Source organism: Chelonus insularis, unplaced genomic scaffold (assembly GCF_013357705.1).
Source record: "Chelonus insularis isolate UGA/USDA-ARS -01 unplaced genomic scaffold, ASM1335770v1 contig_85_pilon, whole genome shotgun sequence".
Taxonomy (NCBI): Eukaryota; Metazoa; Arthropoda; class Insecta; order Hymenoptera; family Braconidae; genus Chelonus; species Chelonus insularis.
The window spans coordinates 706,814-721,504 of NW_023276773.1; the positions used below are offsets into that span (position 1 = coordinate 706,814).

A 14,691-nucleotide genomic window follows, 5' to 3' on the forward strand; every position below is an offset into this window, starting at 1 on the left:
AGTTTTTTGGCTCTAGAAAATCGAAAAATCATCTGATTTTAATGAAACTTGTTCTAAAATCTTCATTTTCATAGCAGATTTATGAAAAAAATTACAAAAAATATTTTACCTAAAGATTTTATATTGTTTTAAGACTTTAAATGTTATCATAAACACACCTCTTTTGTATATAATCGTTAATAACTTTTTTGCAAGTCGTCGTATAAAGTTGATCTATTTTTTTCATTAATCTGCACAAAAAAACAATAATTTTGAAAAAAAAAATCATGCAAAAATATTTATTTTTCGATTTTTTACAAATTAAAATCGTACTTATATTTCAACAAAAATTATTTTTTTTTTCTCCAATAATTAAATAAATATAAATATTTTCTAATAATTTAATAGATAAAAATATTAATAAATAATTTAGATAATAGAAGGAATAAATTCATTCAAAAGAATTATATTAATTGTATTAAATAAAAAAAAAATAAATAAATAAAAGTTCCAAAAAGTACTTACCTTTACACTTAACACACATTAGCTCATCACTATAATTTTTCACTAATCTTTCCAACAAACAACAATAATATATTTTTATATTACTAACGAGTTCACGGTCAAATGCGTTGACATACACACTAGTATATTGCAAAATACGCGTGCACGATAAATACTTGCGTGTGTGCAATTAAAAGGAAAATATGTAAGTCTTAGGTATTTCATCACATCCTTCGACAATTATTAATATAAATGTCCATAAAAAAGGATATAGTCAATAAAAATATCGATAGGGTCAACAACAATATGTACAAATGTAAGTTTGTTATTGATGTTATTTAACTGACAATGCGTTGGCGTAGTCACGGATAATATAACTGCTGCTGCAGTAGTAAACCACTAACGTAGGTGGGTTTAAATTCCAATCTTGTCTCACCTCTTGTACCTTAATTCATTGTTCGATACAATAGAGATTGTCAAGCTGCTAAGATTTCATGTTATTTTTTTTTTCCTCTTAAATAACACCAGTCCGACCCTGAACTACTGCAGAGGTTAACAAAACATTCAATTCATGCTTTTATTTATTTCAATGAAAATTAGTTGTAAAACAGTCTGACACAACAAGGTCCTACATGTCTTTGAAGTATCAACATCTTGAAATGTTCATGTCATGATTGCGAGGATGCTCGGAGCCTATCACCAAGCGCAACCTATCACGAACAATACAATGGAGGAGTGTTCATGGCTATATTTAGGTGTTAGATTATTTACCACTGAGATATGGAGATCTGAATTCAATTGGGAAATACTCAAGTGGGATTGATGTTGGCCCGGAAAGGCAAACTGCTTTGATGAATATGCAACTTGTTGGAGATTCCCGAAGAATAGTTGTGGACATCAATTCTATTCGATATTCTATCAACCTCTTTTTATTCATCAAACAATCTTTAGAGCGATTTAAATATTTCGATGTATCGTTCTTGCCAAGTCTCGTAGCATTTGATATATTGAATTGACACGTAAGAGACAATTAAATTGTCAAACAAGGACTCGAGATTTTTTTATATGGGCTGTCGTATTTTTTTTTTGCCCAATACTGGCAGTATATACAGGAATGTTAAGAAAATTAAATGTTCGAAGACATTTTGAGCCCAAATTATTTTTCAGGCCCATAACCCGCCTAATTTAAGCTCAAAAATATTTTTAAAACTTAAAAAAAACCTGGAAAATATTTTTGGGCATGTTAAGGGCCTAAAAATTCTTTTTGGGCCTGAATGGAGCATGTTAAGGGCCTGAAAAATATTTTTGGGCCTGAATGGAGCATGTTAAGGGCCTGAAAAATATTTTTGGGTATATTAAGGGCCTGAAAAATATTTTTGGGCCTGAATGGAGCATGTTAAGGGCCTGAAAAATATTTTTGGGTATGTTAAGGGTCTAGAAAATATTTTTGGGCCTGAATGGAGCATGTTAAGGGCCTGAAAAATATTTTTGGGCATGTTAAGGGTCTAGAAAATATTTTTGGGCCTGAATTGGGTATATTAAAGGTCTGAAAATTATTTTTGGGCCTGAATTGAGCGTGTTAAGGGCCTGAAAATTAATTTTGGGCATTTGAAGGGCTTTGAAAATATCTTGGGCTTGAATACACGCATTGATATTCAATAATATTTCACCAACACAGACCCAATTAACTGCACCGAGTTAATTCTGTGTAAGTGAACGTATAAAAAAGTAAATTCCGTGCACCTAATTAGCTCTAAAACTGTAGTCTTAGAAGGCACGTGTAAATTATTATCATCATTTGTGGGTCAGAAACAATTGCTACTCAATCCTCTATCAACTCTACTATAGATAACAATCTGATCAATTTTAAGGGTATTATTTTGTCCTTTCCATCTTATATCAAATTAATTAATAAATAGTAAATTGAACTTGTTCTTGTGGAATTAAAAGTCGATAAGAATTGAGCAGCAATCGTCACTGTGGCGATTAATAATTAATATATAATTGATTCATATGGTAGTGAGATATCGCATGCGGAAAAGTTGGCAGCGTTCGCCACCTAGCGGACTCAGAGGAACTAGAGTTCCTTTTCGAGAAGTGTGCGGTACCTTCGAATACTTTTTTATTATTTTACGGGTCGGATTCCTGTATTTGATCTTCTATCAATGATGAATTTAATTAGAGTTTTTATTTTATTAAATAATTAAAAAAAAATTTCAAATTTATTGGGGATTTGAATTAAATCATTTAATTAAATAGAACTTTTTCAAGTCGAGTATATTATAAAGTTTATAACGTTCAAACTTTCCAGTCTTTTAGAGATTAATAATCAACTCGATAAAAAGTGCAATAATAAAGAAATAAATAAAACCATAAAACTGTCAATTAATATTAGATCTCGTTGTGTTACCGATACCTGTTTGGAGTGAATGAGACGTAGGATATTGTAGTCAACTCACGTAGAAAGTTAAATTGTAATCCAAATCTACTCCTGCACCTGACCTCAGGAATTGAGATTAATATGATCAAAATCCTTAAATGGGAGATCTATTTATCACTCAGGGTAAAATCGGAATAGTTGTTAAAGACGTTACATATCGATATTCCCATATACCACATTTATCAATAATATAAAAAGTACCGCTATATAATTGGAAAACAGACTCGATTATTTTTAATCACAAATCACTTTGTTGTTTATTCTCTATATGGTTATTTTCGCTGTTTATTTCATTTATTTCAAAGTTATTTTCATTTACTCCAATCTCACTTTTAATTACGACAAAAAATTCTAAGCAATTTCAATTTGAGGCATAAATTGTTAATAAATAAAATAAAATAATGAAAAAAGAAATTGAGCAGCAGTAAACAATTCTCTGTAGCGCTTAAAATACTAGTCATTTATAGGTTAATTTATAGGTCTTTACACAATAAGGACTACGCATGCGCAGAAGAATTATAATACATAAGAATTAAGTAGTGCGCATGCGTAGTCCTAATTCTTAGCTCTTAGTTCTTATTTCATTCAATCGTGCTTTAATGCTTATCAAAACAGTTTTTTTAGTTTAGAATAATTAAATTAAGATTAAAAGTCAAGAAAACGATCCTTTAAGAAATTTCAATTAATTTTAAAGAGAAAAATAATTGGAATAATTCAAGTCACGAATAAACTTCAATCCTCAAAGTTGCACTCGAGTATTTGAATCTGACATTCAAATGTCAGCTCTTTGTTTGCTCCAACGATGAGGATCATTCATTCAAATCTTACTCGTTATAAATACCTTCTGCTTTACACCCATTATTTTTCAACGACTTAAGAATATTTTTCTTTGCAAAAATTCTTATTATACTTTAAGAGAAAAATTAAAATGTCGTCTATATATCAAAAAATGATAACAATAACCCAGATAAGAATCAGTGTAAATAAATAATGTCATTGTTGTAACAAGCTACAAGTGATATCTACAGATCTAATAATGTAAGATATAATGAACGGTAAAATCGTTAATATTTTTATTATGAAGTGCAAAAAGCAGGAGTGAACAGTCATTAAATCTGATCTGCAGCCTGTATTTCCTGGATAGAAGTGAGGGAATGCTACTTATCTGGTAGACACTCCCAGGAACTCACATACCACCCACTGCCTACTGTGTTTATTAGTCATCGCTGTAAGATTAATAATTGCAATGTAAAGAGAGCAATTATTCTCCAAGGATCACATAAATATTTATGTATATTAAAAAAAAATTACATTTGATTAACTAAACGATTAATTAATTGATAACTTACTTATTTTTATCTTCTAGACAAGAGAAAAATAATTATTGAATTTAAAATGCTTTAGAAATATTTCTCTAACAAGTACTAGTATTTTTATTACATATTTTTCAATAATTAATTTAAATAAAAGATTTAAAATCATTCTAACAATGCATAATTCATTTTTTATCTTTTATCAATGCTTGTATACATTAATTGCAGTATTTTATATCGATACTTGGCGCGGGCGCCGCGAGGTGGCGTCTGCCAATTAGTCTTCTCGCATGAGCCTAATGGTAATTGAATGTATATATCGTTCTGGTCATGATTCAAGGGGTTTAATTTTATGATTTCATTGACAATTAAATAGTTCTATGTTAAAACTGTTAAATAATGAAATGACAATCATGTAATTAAACCATAATATATTTTTGATTGGAAAAATAATCAGGTACACTGGAAAAAAAAATTCTTCTGCTACAATAGTAATCAATTACACCAACTATTACCTTTAAATGAATATTCTGCAGGTTTTTAGGTTAAGTATAAATATTGAATTGTTTGAAGAATTTTTTTTCGTTGAATGTAGTATCTGTTTGAACTCCCATACAGCAGCAGAAGCAATGTAATCAAATACTAGTATCTTTAACAAAAAAAAAATATCAATAAATAAATAAAGATGACTCGATAGTTTATGAGTTCATGCAAAGTTGTCACGATGCAGTTGCGTTAAGCTGTATTTCTCCACGATGGAATGGCAAACCTCCGCAGATTATCGTATGATTCGAGGTAAAGTGGTAGGTATAATAAAAAGGCCGCCAGAAGAAGAATACGAGGGAGCGTCCTGGCATTTGGGACGTGATTATACAGGGAGTGGAGGAGAGATGAGAGTATACTCCATATGATCACCAGGTATGTGCACGAAATCCGATATTGAAAATAAAGAAAACCTGTCAAAGAATTTTATTTTGTTAAGAAGATTATATTGAAAGCTATATGGGTTATAAATTAGCAAATTATTCGTAATAAGAATTTCAAAAATACTCCTCTAATACATGATTACAATAAACACTTGATTGCTTATTTGACATTTAAAAATTTTTGATCATTCATTTTCTTTTTCTCTACTTACTGAAACTAAAAAGCTCTTCTTGAGCTTTAGAGCTTAATAACTCTGGTAAAAATTGAGGTACAGACGTGAATCAGTGCTCATTGGAAAGCTTGGAATCTCCTCTTTGAAATGACATCAAAAGTTTTTTAAAGAAAAATTTTTTTATGAGAATTAACAATACTTTTCTCTTAGAACTTCATCAGACATGTCAGCAGAAAAAAGAGAATCGACCTTGGAGTTCAATATTTTTTTACGTAGCATTGAAAAATCGAAAAAGCTTTAATAATCAGTGTTTGAAAAACTAGAAAATGCGATCTATATTATGCACTCAGTTTCATTTCGATAAAAAATTCTGCCGCCAATCTACAGCTTTTTAAACATTATCTACAATTTTAGCAAAAAAAGGTGGCATGAGTTGTTGTTTACAAATAATTTATTTAAAAAAAAAATTTAACTACAGTAATTGTTTTTCAATTTTTGTGATATTATTCATAATTACCTCATTCATAAAGTCTTCAACTCCCACGATTAACGCCAGTTTATGATTAACGATTAGTGAATCATAAAGAATTCTAACTCATCTCAATCCTCGCTGATGGTAATTGCAGTTCAATAGATAATGGCGCCGACCCAGTAGGCAAAAGATATAGGATGAGATATAATAATACACATAAAGGAGGATGAAAGCGTGATTCTCACAGACAACGCTCGTGAATGAAAGATACAAGCACAATAATGGGAAATGTACATTGACCTATTCAGCGGCGGATTCATGGATGTGATTTAATGTCGAATCGATAAGGAATCGTGAATCGTTGTAAACATTTATTATCCCCTATACATACACAAACACACATACAAAATAACCGTGTGAACTCACTTACACTTAACTCATCTCTTTTACTGTTCTATAATAACTCTTCAAACCTCCGACGTAAATCTTTCTAACGAAATAAGCCTCAGGAATATCCTTTAAAGGACAGTAACTCTTGTTTTACATTCAACGTTTATCCATTTTTAGTCTTCGTACAAGTAAACAATTTGTTATTAATGAAGGAAAATTATTCAAATTTTTTTTTTTACTTTCTGAAAGTCTTTCTTATGCTGACTTTTCAAACTTGACCTGCCTTTTTTACATTAATTAAAAGAATACCCATCATTTTTAAATAGCGAAATTTTTTTACACCACACAATTTAAAGTTAAAAACACCAAAAATTGCAAGAATAAAGTATTATGTGCAATTTTTTAAAAGTCTTTACATAATTAAATGAAATAAGAATAGAAATAGGCTGATTATTGCGGCCACGCATGCGCATGAATCAACTTTCTTGTGCGCATGCGTGGCCGTAGTATTTAGTCCTGATTTTAATCCTTATCTATCCCAATTGTGTGCGGTCTAATTAATAAATTTGACTGTAAAAAACAGTCATAAGCAGAAACTCGGGAAATTTAAATGTTTTGGCACCAAAATATAAAGGTCAATCAAGAAAAGTACAGTTAATAAATATGATGATGATTGGTGATTTCCGACCGAGTGATTGTGTAGAATGGAAAAGAAAGAAAAGAATTAGAAGAGTTAGATAATGTAGTTCAAGCCTTGTGGAAATAAATAGCTCGACTTTCATCCTAACCCACTTGAACCTACACCAGAACAATAATAAAGCATGCAAGACATCTTCTCTCACTGTTGTTTGCCAATAATTTGAGCACGCGATGTTGGAGGAGGTTCACGTCCTCGGGAAACATGTGGCGACATCCGGAGAAAGTAATCAACGTTGGAGTTCAATGACCATCAAAATAAAATAACAACATCAAGTACCCTAGCACACCCACGATGCAGTCAAGAGAACGAGATGTAAGTAGTGAGGTTAGAAAGAGACTCATCAAAAAAATTCCTATCAATTCCTAAGACATGAGCTCATGATCCAGGATGATGATGGATGATATTTTCAAACACACTAGAGTGCTAGAGTGACCTTTAATCAATAAATGGTAAACTAAGAAGACTATCTATTAATTGCCAATTCTCATAAAGTATTGTAGAACAATTGTCAAATAATTGATCAATTAATTTCTTGTGTTCCTTTCGTTTTCGCAGATTCAAGTCATGTCCTCGACACGTTTATCTCAAGTCTGAAGTGTCAATCAAATCAAGATATTGTCTCATATGATTAACGATACTTTCACTTGGCATTGGTTGAAGAATTGCTCTCAGATTGTTCCTTAAATTAAACTTCAAGTATTATCATTATTTTCTAAAATGGCTATAACACAACATAATTAGATCAATGATTGATTATTGCTGTAACTGACATTACAGATATTATTGATTCTTGACCATTGAAACGAATATCTGAGTATTTTAACGAGCTTCAAATAGCTAGCAATAAAGGATAGATGCAACAACTGCATAGACTCTAAGTGACTTAACAAGGTCGACCACCCACAGAATTGAAGGCTGTGATGTGTATGAGACTGACTACTTGACTTTAATGATCTCTCATTCCACAAACTTCTCAAGTTAATTAATTGATTATTTTCTACGCAATTTATTAGCGTGAAATTGAAAATTACTTTTTTTTTCATACAAAAAATGTTTACTGAAATTACGTATCATCAATTCACTTTTATTTTTTTTTAACATCCATTAAAAGAAGAGAAAATTCTTACCTGCAATAAATAATCAATTGTCCGAGGTAATCAAGGACACATTAAATAAAAGGTTCAATTAAATGTGTAGTAATCATTTATTTATTCTTCATTGATTGAAAATCATTCTAACAAAAATATTATTGTTTATCATCAGAGTCGATACCTTCATTATCGGATTTATTCCCAGTCGATAATGTCAGTTGTGTTGCTCAGTAGGTAATACGTCGATAATGAAGGTTCATTGATTATCGACGGTTTGTTTTACCAACTCAGAGTGGCGCTGCTATGTCGCAGAATCATTTCCAAATAAATATTCAAGGTAAAAAAATCAAATATAGACCAGAATGTAATATAAAAACATTTTTATTTAGTTATAATAGAAAAAGAAAAAAAAAAACGTATGAAGAGACTTAAAAAATAATAATACAATTGACAAAGTATAAAAAATTCATTTACAAATAATTAAATAATTTCATAAACATACAATTATTTATAATACTTCAATTTCTCACTGGATATAACGATTAAATATAATTATTTTTCTCTTATATTATTTTCACGACAAATATTACTTACAAATAATGAATAAAAAAATATTTATTTTATTTACAAATAAATAATGTTAAATAGCTAATATTTTGAAATAAGCAGAATAAATAAGTTAATAATTTATTAGATTATCACTTGATATGTATTTATAATATTCCATTTGCACCTTTGTGTATCTAAGGATTTTACTGAGCAAACTTACACAAAGTGCATGGATGAATTATCGAAAATGGTATTCCCTGATAGTCATGATATCGTTATCTCCAATTGTCAATGACTTGATGATACTTTTACTTCCTTATTTTTATCATCGTTTTAATTTATAATAAACTTCTTTTACTTTTCTATGCTCAAGGTCTAAGTAAAACTATCATTTCAAATAATTTCATTCATTAAGGCTGGACTTTTCATCGGTTTCCATCTTAGAAAATCCTCAAGAGTAGAGATATGACTAATTAATCAGCTTATTTGCAATGATATCCACTGATTAATAGAATTTAATTGGAAAGAAAATTGTTACCAAATTATTACTAGATTTTTTATGCTCCATTGCCATCAAGACAACATTCTGTGGGCACTAGTAGAGCAAAACTTTCAAGTTCAGCCCAGCCTTAGATGATTAAATAACTTTAAAATTGAAAAAATAATCTAAGTAATAAAAATAACTAAATATTTTGTGCTAAACTACCTTGACTTCTGCTTTTAAGACTTCATTTATTATCTACGAGACTTTTCTTATTAAAATTACTTCAAAGAGAGACTGGATACAGGTAACATTTTTTTCACTTAATCTATTATTGTCTTAATTAAGTACCTAACTCAATTATCACCTCATGTTCTAGGATTAATCACCTTATAAGTCATCATGATTGTCATTGTTGGTCTAAAAAAGCTCTCCAGCTTTTTAGTAATCAAAAACATACCTCCAGGCATGAAGGTAATTTCTGTATTTCAATAAAACTCCCCAATCACGTACCAGTCTCCTAGTCTCGTCAACAGGATCTCTTTCAACTGGACTCATGATGTTTCTATTCACCCTCACCTCCAGTGCAATGTCAGGAAAGACTGCGATGTTGCTCTCCAACTCACACAGCATCATCTGTAGGTATGATCTCGTTGCTCTTAAGGCTTCTCGGATCTTCAATGTCGTCTGGTCATTCAGCAACTCCTCAATAGCTACAGCAAACTTCTGCAGGTCTATGTGGAATTGAGGTAGGTAGCTGACAATCTGTAATAAAAGCACAACATTGTTAGACATCATTATCATTGATTCATTTATTATTTCGCAGATAAGTGATTGGAGAAAAAAGGTTAAGTTTGGAGCAAAATTGTGAATGAAAAATTTGTTATTACTAGGAAGTTGGATTTATTGGTCTGAATGAAGAATCTATTGGATCTTTTAGCATAATGTTTCATCATAAACTACATGGAAAGCAATGATTTAGCTGATAAGGATTGTTTATTCGTTATTTAATTTAAAAAAAATATATTGATAATTGCTATGTGATTGATTCAAGAGCACCATTGAGTTTAGAAGTTTAAATAAAAGAAGAAACGTGTGAAGCACACTTTAAATCACTAATTTCATGGATTATTTTAATTGGTAAGATGCAATTATTTATTATCAAGAGTTATAATTAATTGCACAATACAATTTAAGGTTAATTTTCAGCTGAGTTAAAATTGCAATAAAAAAATATAAGAAGAAATAATTTATTATTAATATAAAGGAAGAAGAAATTGTTAAAAATAGTTTGAAATACAACTGATGTATTTTTTGAACCAATTTATTAATAAGGTAAGTCAGAAGTGCTATGTAAAAATACAGTTGTTTAATTTTTATCATTTTTGCTTCACAATTCAGAATGAAGATAATTTATAATCATAGATTAATACAACAGTAGCAAATTTAATCTGATAATTATATCAACTTGTTAGTTAATAATTAAAGATAATTTCTTATTATTATCTGTCACCATCTACAAATTTTTTATAATTAAAAAAAAACAAATGAACAACCAAGCAAAAAATGCCTTTAATTGAAACTAATTTTTTCATTATTATCTTCAATTATAGCAGGAATAAATGTTTAAATTTAAAATTAAGATCGAACAGGTTAAAAATGATGAAAAAAATGTTAGCTGAATCGATTCAACTTTATTGACAAGTATTTAATTAATTAATTGTGATTGATAAATAGCACTTCAATGAGAATAACATTCTACACTGCAAATCCAAAGTGTGCCAAAGTAAACATACATACAAGTGTTCAATTTTAAACCCCTTCAACAAATTATAGATTCTAATACATTCTGAAGTGTGTTAAAAATCACTACAATGATCAATAGTTTATGTATCACAACTTAACCTCAAACACACTGGAGGTGTGCTATTTTAACACCCTTAGGAATGATAATCCAATTATATTTCTACAAAAGATAACTAAACATGTGACATTAAAGACACATTTTATCAAATTATTGACAAGAAAAGACATAATTTTGATTAAATAACCTAATAAAGCCCGAAGATGGTGGAAATTCCAGTGGAAGCTTTGCTCCAAGTTAATAACTAGAGCTCTTCATTACTTGAACATTGATTTAATCAATCTAATTTATTTTGAATAATAATCCTTTAAATTGAATCAATAAACTTCCTCTTAAATATTTAAATTAGTATTGAATATTCACTAATTCAACAAAGTAGAGTGAAAGGAGGTTATAATATTTGTCAGGATGAAGGACATGCAAGAAAGCTGAATAAAAGAGAGCATCAATAAACTTTATCTAGGTGTTATCAGTAACAAGTCGCGACAGGCGCATGATTACACAGTCATACAACCCGGGGAGTATGAGTATTCGACTGCCGTACGCAGTTTGAAGTGAATCGTAACAGCTTCTACTTGCCTGGTACGTTATAATAATTACTGTCTCATTAAATTTTGTTATTTAACATTAATCAATGGTCAATTAAATGATAAATATGTGATTTGAATGAAACTAAATGAAAATTTATCATAAATTAATCAACTATTTAGTCTTTGTTAGCAGCTTATATTCTCAATCAATTCCGATTAGACCACCACCTGGTCTATATTAATATTTATGAATACATTATTTCATTTTGTGCAGGAGTGAATGCGAAGGAGGAATTTAATCAAACTCATTAAGAAGCAGAGATGAAGAGAGGAAAGGAGAAAGTGTTATTCTATGCTAAATATAATTGACTTACAAACACCAGGATCATTTAGACCAAAAAAGAATGGGATGAAATGGATAATTAATGTGCTAGAAAAATAGGCAATAAATAATAACAAATAATATAAATAATTAACTTACCAATTGCATTGATTCACCACGCAATGCCCGGACTGAATTGACCTCTTCTTTCCCTGGTATCCAGTTCGGGATGTATTGATGATGATGGACTCCTATTCGTACACGTTCATATAGGAATCCATAATCTCGGTTGAGATAATCATTGAGGGTGAGCTGATGCTGGAGCTTAATGCTCTCCAGTCGACTTTTAATTTCTTCATCACTAACATCACTTGGTTCTGGTCTGATCACTTCACCACAAGGCAAATGCCAGAATGGCACGGTATATCTTTTGGTCCTTTGGAGAGGCTTGGAGGAACTGATGTACACCAAGCAACCCAAGATGATGATGGTCCTGATGAGTGTCGTCATGATGTCAAAATAAAAATTTAAATATAGCAATTAGATAATGCAATAACTATTGATAATGAATAAGTTGAAACACAGGTTGATCGTTGGAGATTAGATTGTGGTATTAAAAACAAGTCTCGCGAGTTGATGACGATCGAACACTGAGATTGACAAACCCTCGTGCTTCTTCCTTTATATATGCGATAATGTAAACAATCACATTACGTACGTACTTGTTGGACTCCTGGCGGGGGATAGACGTCTCTTTTTCATGATTACTTTGATTAAATTGTGATTTTGAAGACAAGTCTTTCTTGAAGTCAAATCCAAAACGTTGTCTATGATGTCATTAGCTATTATCACTAGGTAATAATGTACAATTTATAACGATTACTCTGATTATTCTAGTAATTAAGACATATGTGTTCTGAATCTTGATTATTTTTATACAAAATCTCTTCTTATTTGTCTAGTTTATGACTTTATTTCATGGTTTATCCAGATTTTTTTCAACCACATTCTGGAATTATTAACACACTTATTTGTCTGGTGAATACCACGTGGTATTGACTGAATGTATTTTGCTTCATTCACGTCAACTTTCCTCGAACTGATACGCCAAAAGGTGTCTGTGCAATATCTATTGAATATTTCACATTGCTGAGAAATCCCTTGAATAGTTTGTAAGTCAGCATGATTTTCACACGTCAATGAAATTCTGATAATGTTTATTTAGTGATTCAATTGGTTATTCCATCATCAGTGGCTAGTATCTTTATACGTGATCTCAATATCATCTTTTGATAGACATAGTGATGTGTTGATTATTTTTTATGAGATGTTTGATATCAATTTTCTTGCTATTATTTCTTATTTATCCATGCTACCAGGTGAATACTTAATATACCACTGGCATTTTTGTATCTTTCAACAAGTAATTAATCTTATCAGTTAAGAAATGTATATCCGGTTAAGTGGATACAAATAAACGAGTAGCGATAAACGATAATGTGATCTCTAGGTAGGTTTTTGAATCATTTTTCATTATTTCTGCTTTTCCTGTTTGTCAGGAAGTTGATAGTTTTGGAGATTAGTTTGATGGAAAATGATTTCTTCGATCATTCTGGTGGAGTAGAAATCAACAGGAGCATGGCAAAAAGTTGGATTTAATTAAAACTATGAATCATTGATGAAGATAATTTAATTTTGATAACTTTGAAGTTACTCTGAAGGACTTAGCTCTCGTTTTTGAAGTTAATGATTGTTATGTAGTAACTTATGTAATTTTTTAGAAGCTAAATGAATCATCAGAAAGAATGTAACTCTTCTGTACGAGGTGTTTTGGTGATTTATTAACTTGCGATTAGGAAGTGGTTGTAGTGGAGTTAATTTCTGAAACTCGTAATTTCATGATATCTCCGCATTTTGGAGTATAATGCTGGGTAGTTTTTGAGAAGATGTGTGTAGGTATGTCAGGGTTTTTTTTGTTCACGAAATCTCGAGAATGAATGAAGATATCGACTTTGTACTAATTTTATTCGAAAGATAATGCGATAAAGAAGATCTCAAAGAAGTTTCAACTAATTCGGTCGAGCTGTTTTTTTATAACAAAGAAACTACGAGATAAATAGAGTGATGGAGAAGTGGAAACACATTCTACCTATTGGATGATCAATATTAATATGTGATTGGGTCAACATCAACAAAGTATGGTTATACACAACTACACATGACTCTTGACAACTCTATATTGTTTATAACAATTTAAATGAGTTATAAACAATGAAAAATAGTTGCTACCGATGAAGTGATGACTGCTGCTGATAGATTGGATCTATATTAACTAAATATTCTTGTCAATCACCACCCATGACTCTCACCTACTTCATATTGTTTATAACAATAGCAATTTGTTGTAAACAATTAAAAAAAGTTTCCAGCTATTGAATGATCATTATTGATGATAAATCAGACCAACATTGACGAAATATTGTTGTTGTTAATACCTACACATAACTCCAGACCATTCATCATGTAAGTACCAAGTGCACTTAGACATATTTTGTCAACCTTTTAATGAATTTCCAAATTTTCTTTCAGGATTTTCATCACAATCATAAAGCACAATAGCTTTATCATAAGACTAGGATCATCAAACTCCAATGATTTTTATCAGAATTAAAAAATGCATTGAAGATGAAGAAATTTCCACTTGTTCCTGTCTTATTAAATATTTTGAAGAAGCTAAATTTTTGCAAGTATTGATTATTTTTAAAACATCATATTGAACAGTGAACTATAATTAGCTGCAATATTAAACCGAGTAGGAATGCGACCAGAGAATTTCTCTTACATACACCTTCGCATTTATCTGGGACTGTGACTCGACCACTACGTCACTATTGAAGAAATAGACAACGTAATATTGGGCTTATTAATAATGTCGAATCATTCTCTATCTCGTTTAC

General features: G+C 30.4%; 1 protein-coding gene across 1 annotated transcript; it reads right to left on the bottom strand.

Moving 5' to 3' along the window:
* Nucleotides 1–8,770: 8,770 nt before the first annotated feature.
* LOC118071502 (uncharacterized) lies at nt 8,771–12,253 on the bottom strand. The gene is made up of 2 exons (XM_035090687.1): nt 11,894–12,253; nt 8,771–9,783 (listed from the first exon to the last, which is right to left on the bottom strand). The coding sequence occupies exons 1-2, from the start codon at nt 12,242–12,244 to the stop codon at nt 9,460–9,462; spliced, it is 675 nt and encodes a 224-aa protein (XP_034946578.1). The 5' UTR covers nt 12,245–12,253; the 3' UTR covers nt 8,771–9,459.
* Nucleotides 12,254–14,691: the final 2,438 nt, after the last annotated feature.

What these genes read in the sequence shown, in the direction of transcription:
- LOC118071502 (XM_035090687.1), bottom strand. Translation starts at nt 12,244, where the DNA reads ATGACGACACTCATCAGGACCATCATCATCTTGGGTTGCTTGGTGTAC. An exon ending in GTGGTGAATCAATGCAATTG is followed by an intron (nt 9,784 to 11,893) that starts GTAAGTTAATTA and finishes CTTTTATTACAG; the next exon opens with ATTGTCAGCTACCTACCTCA.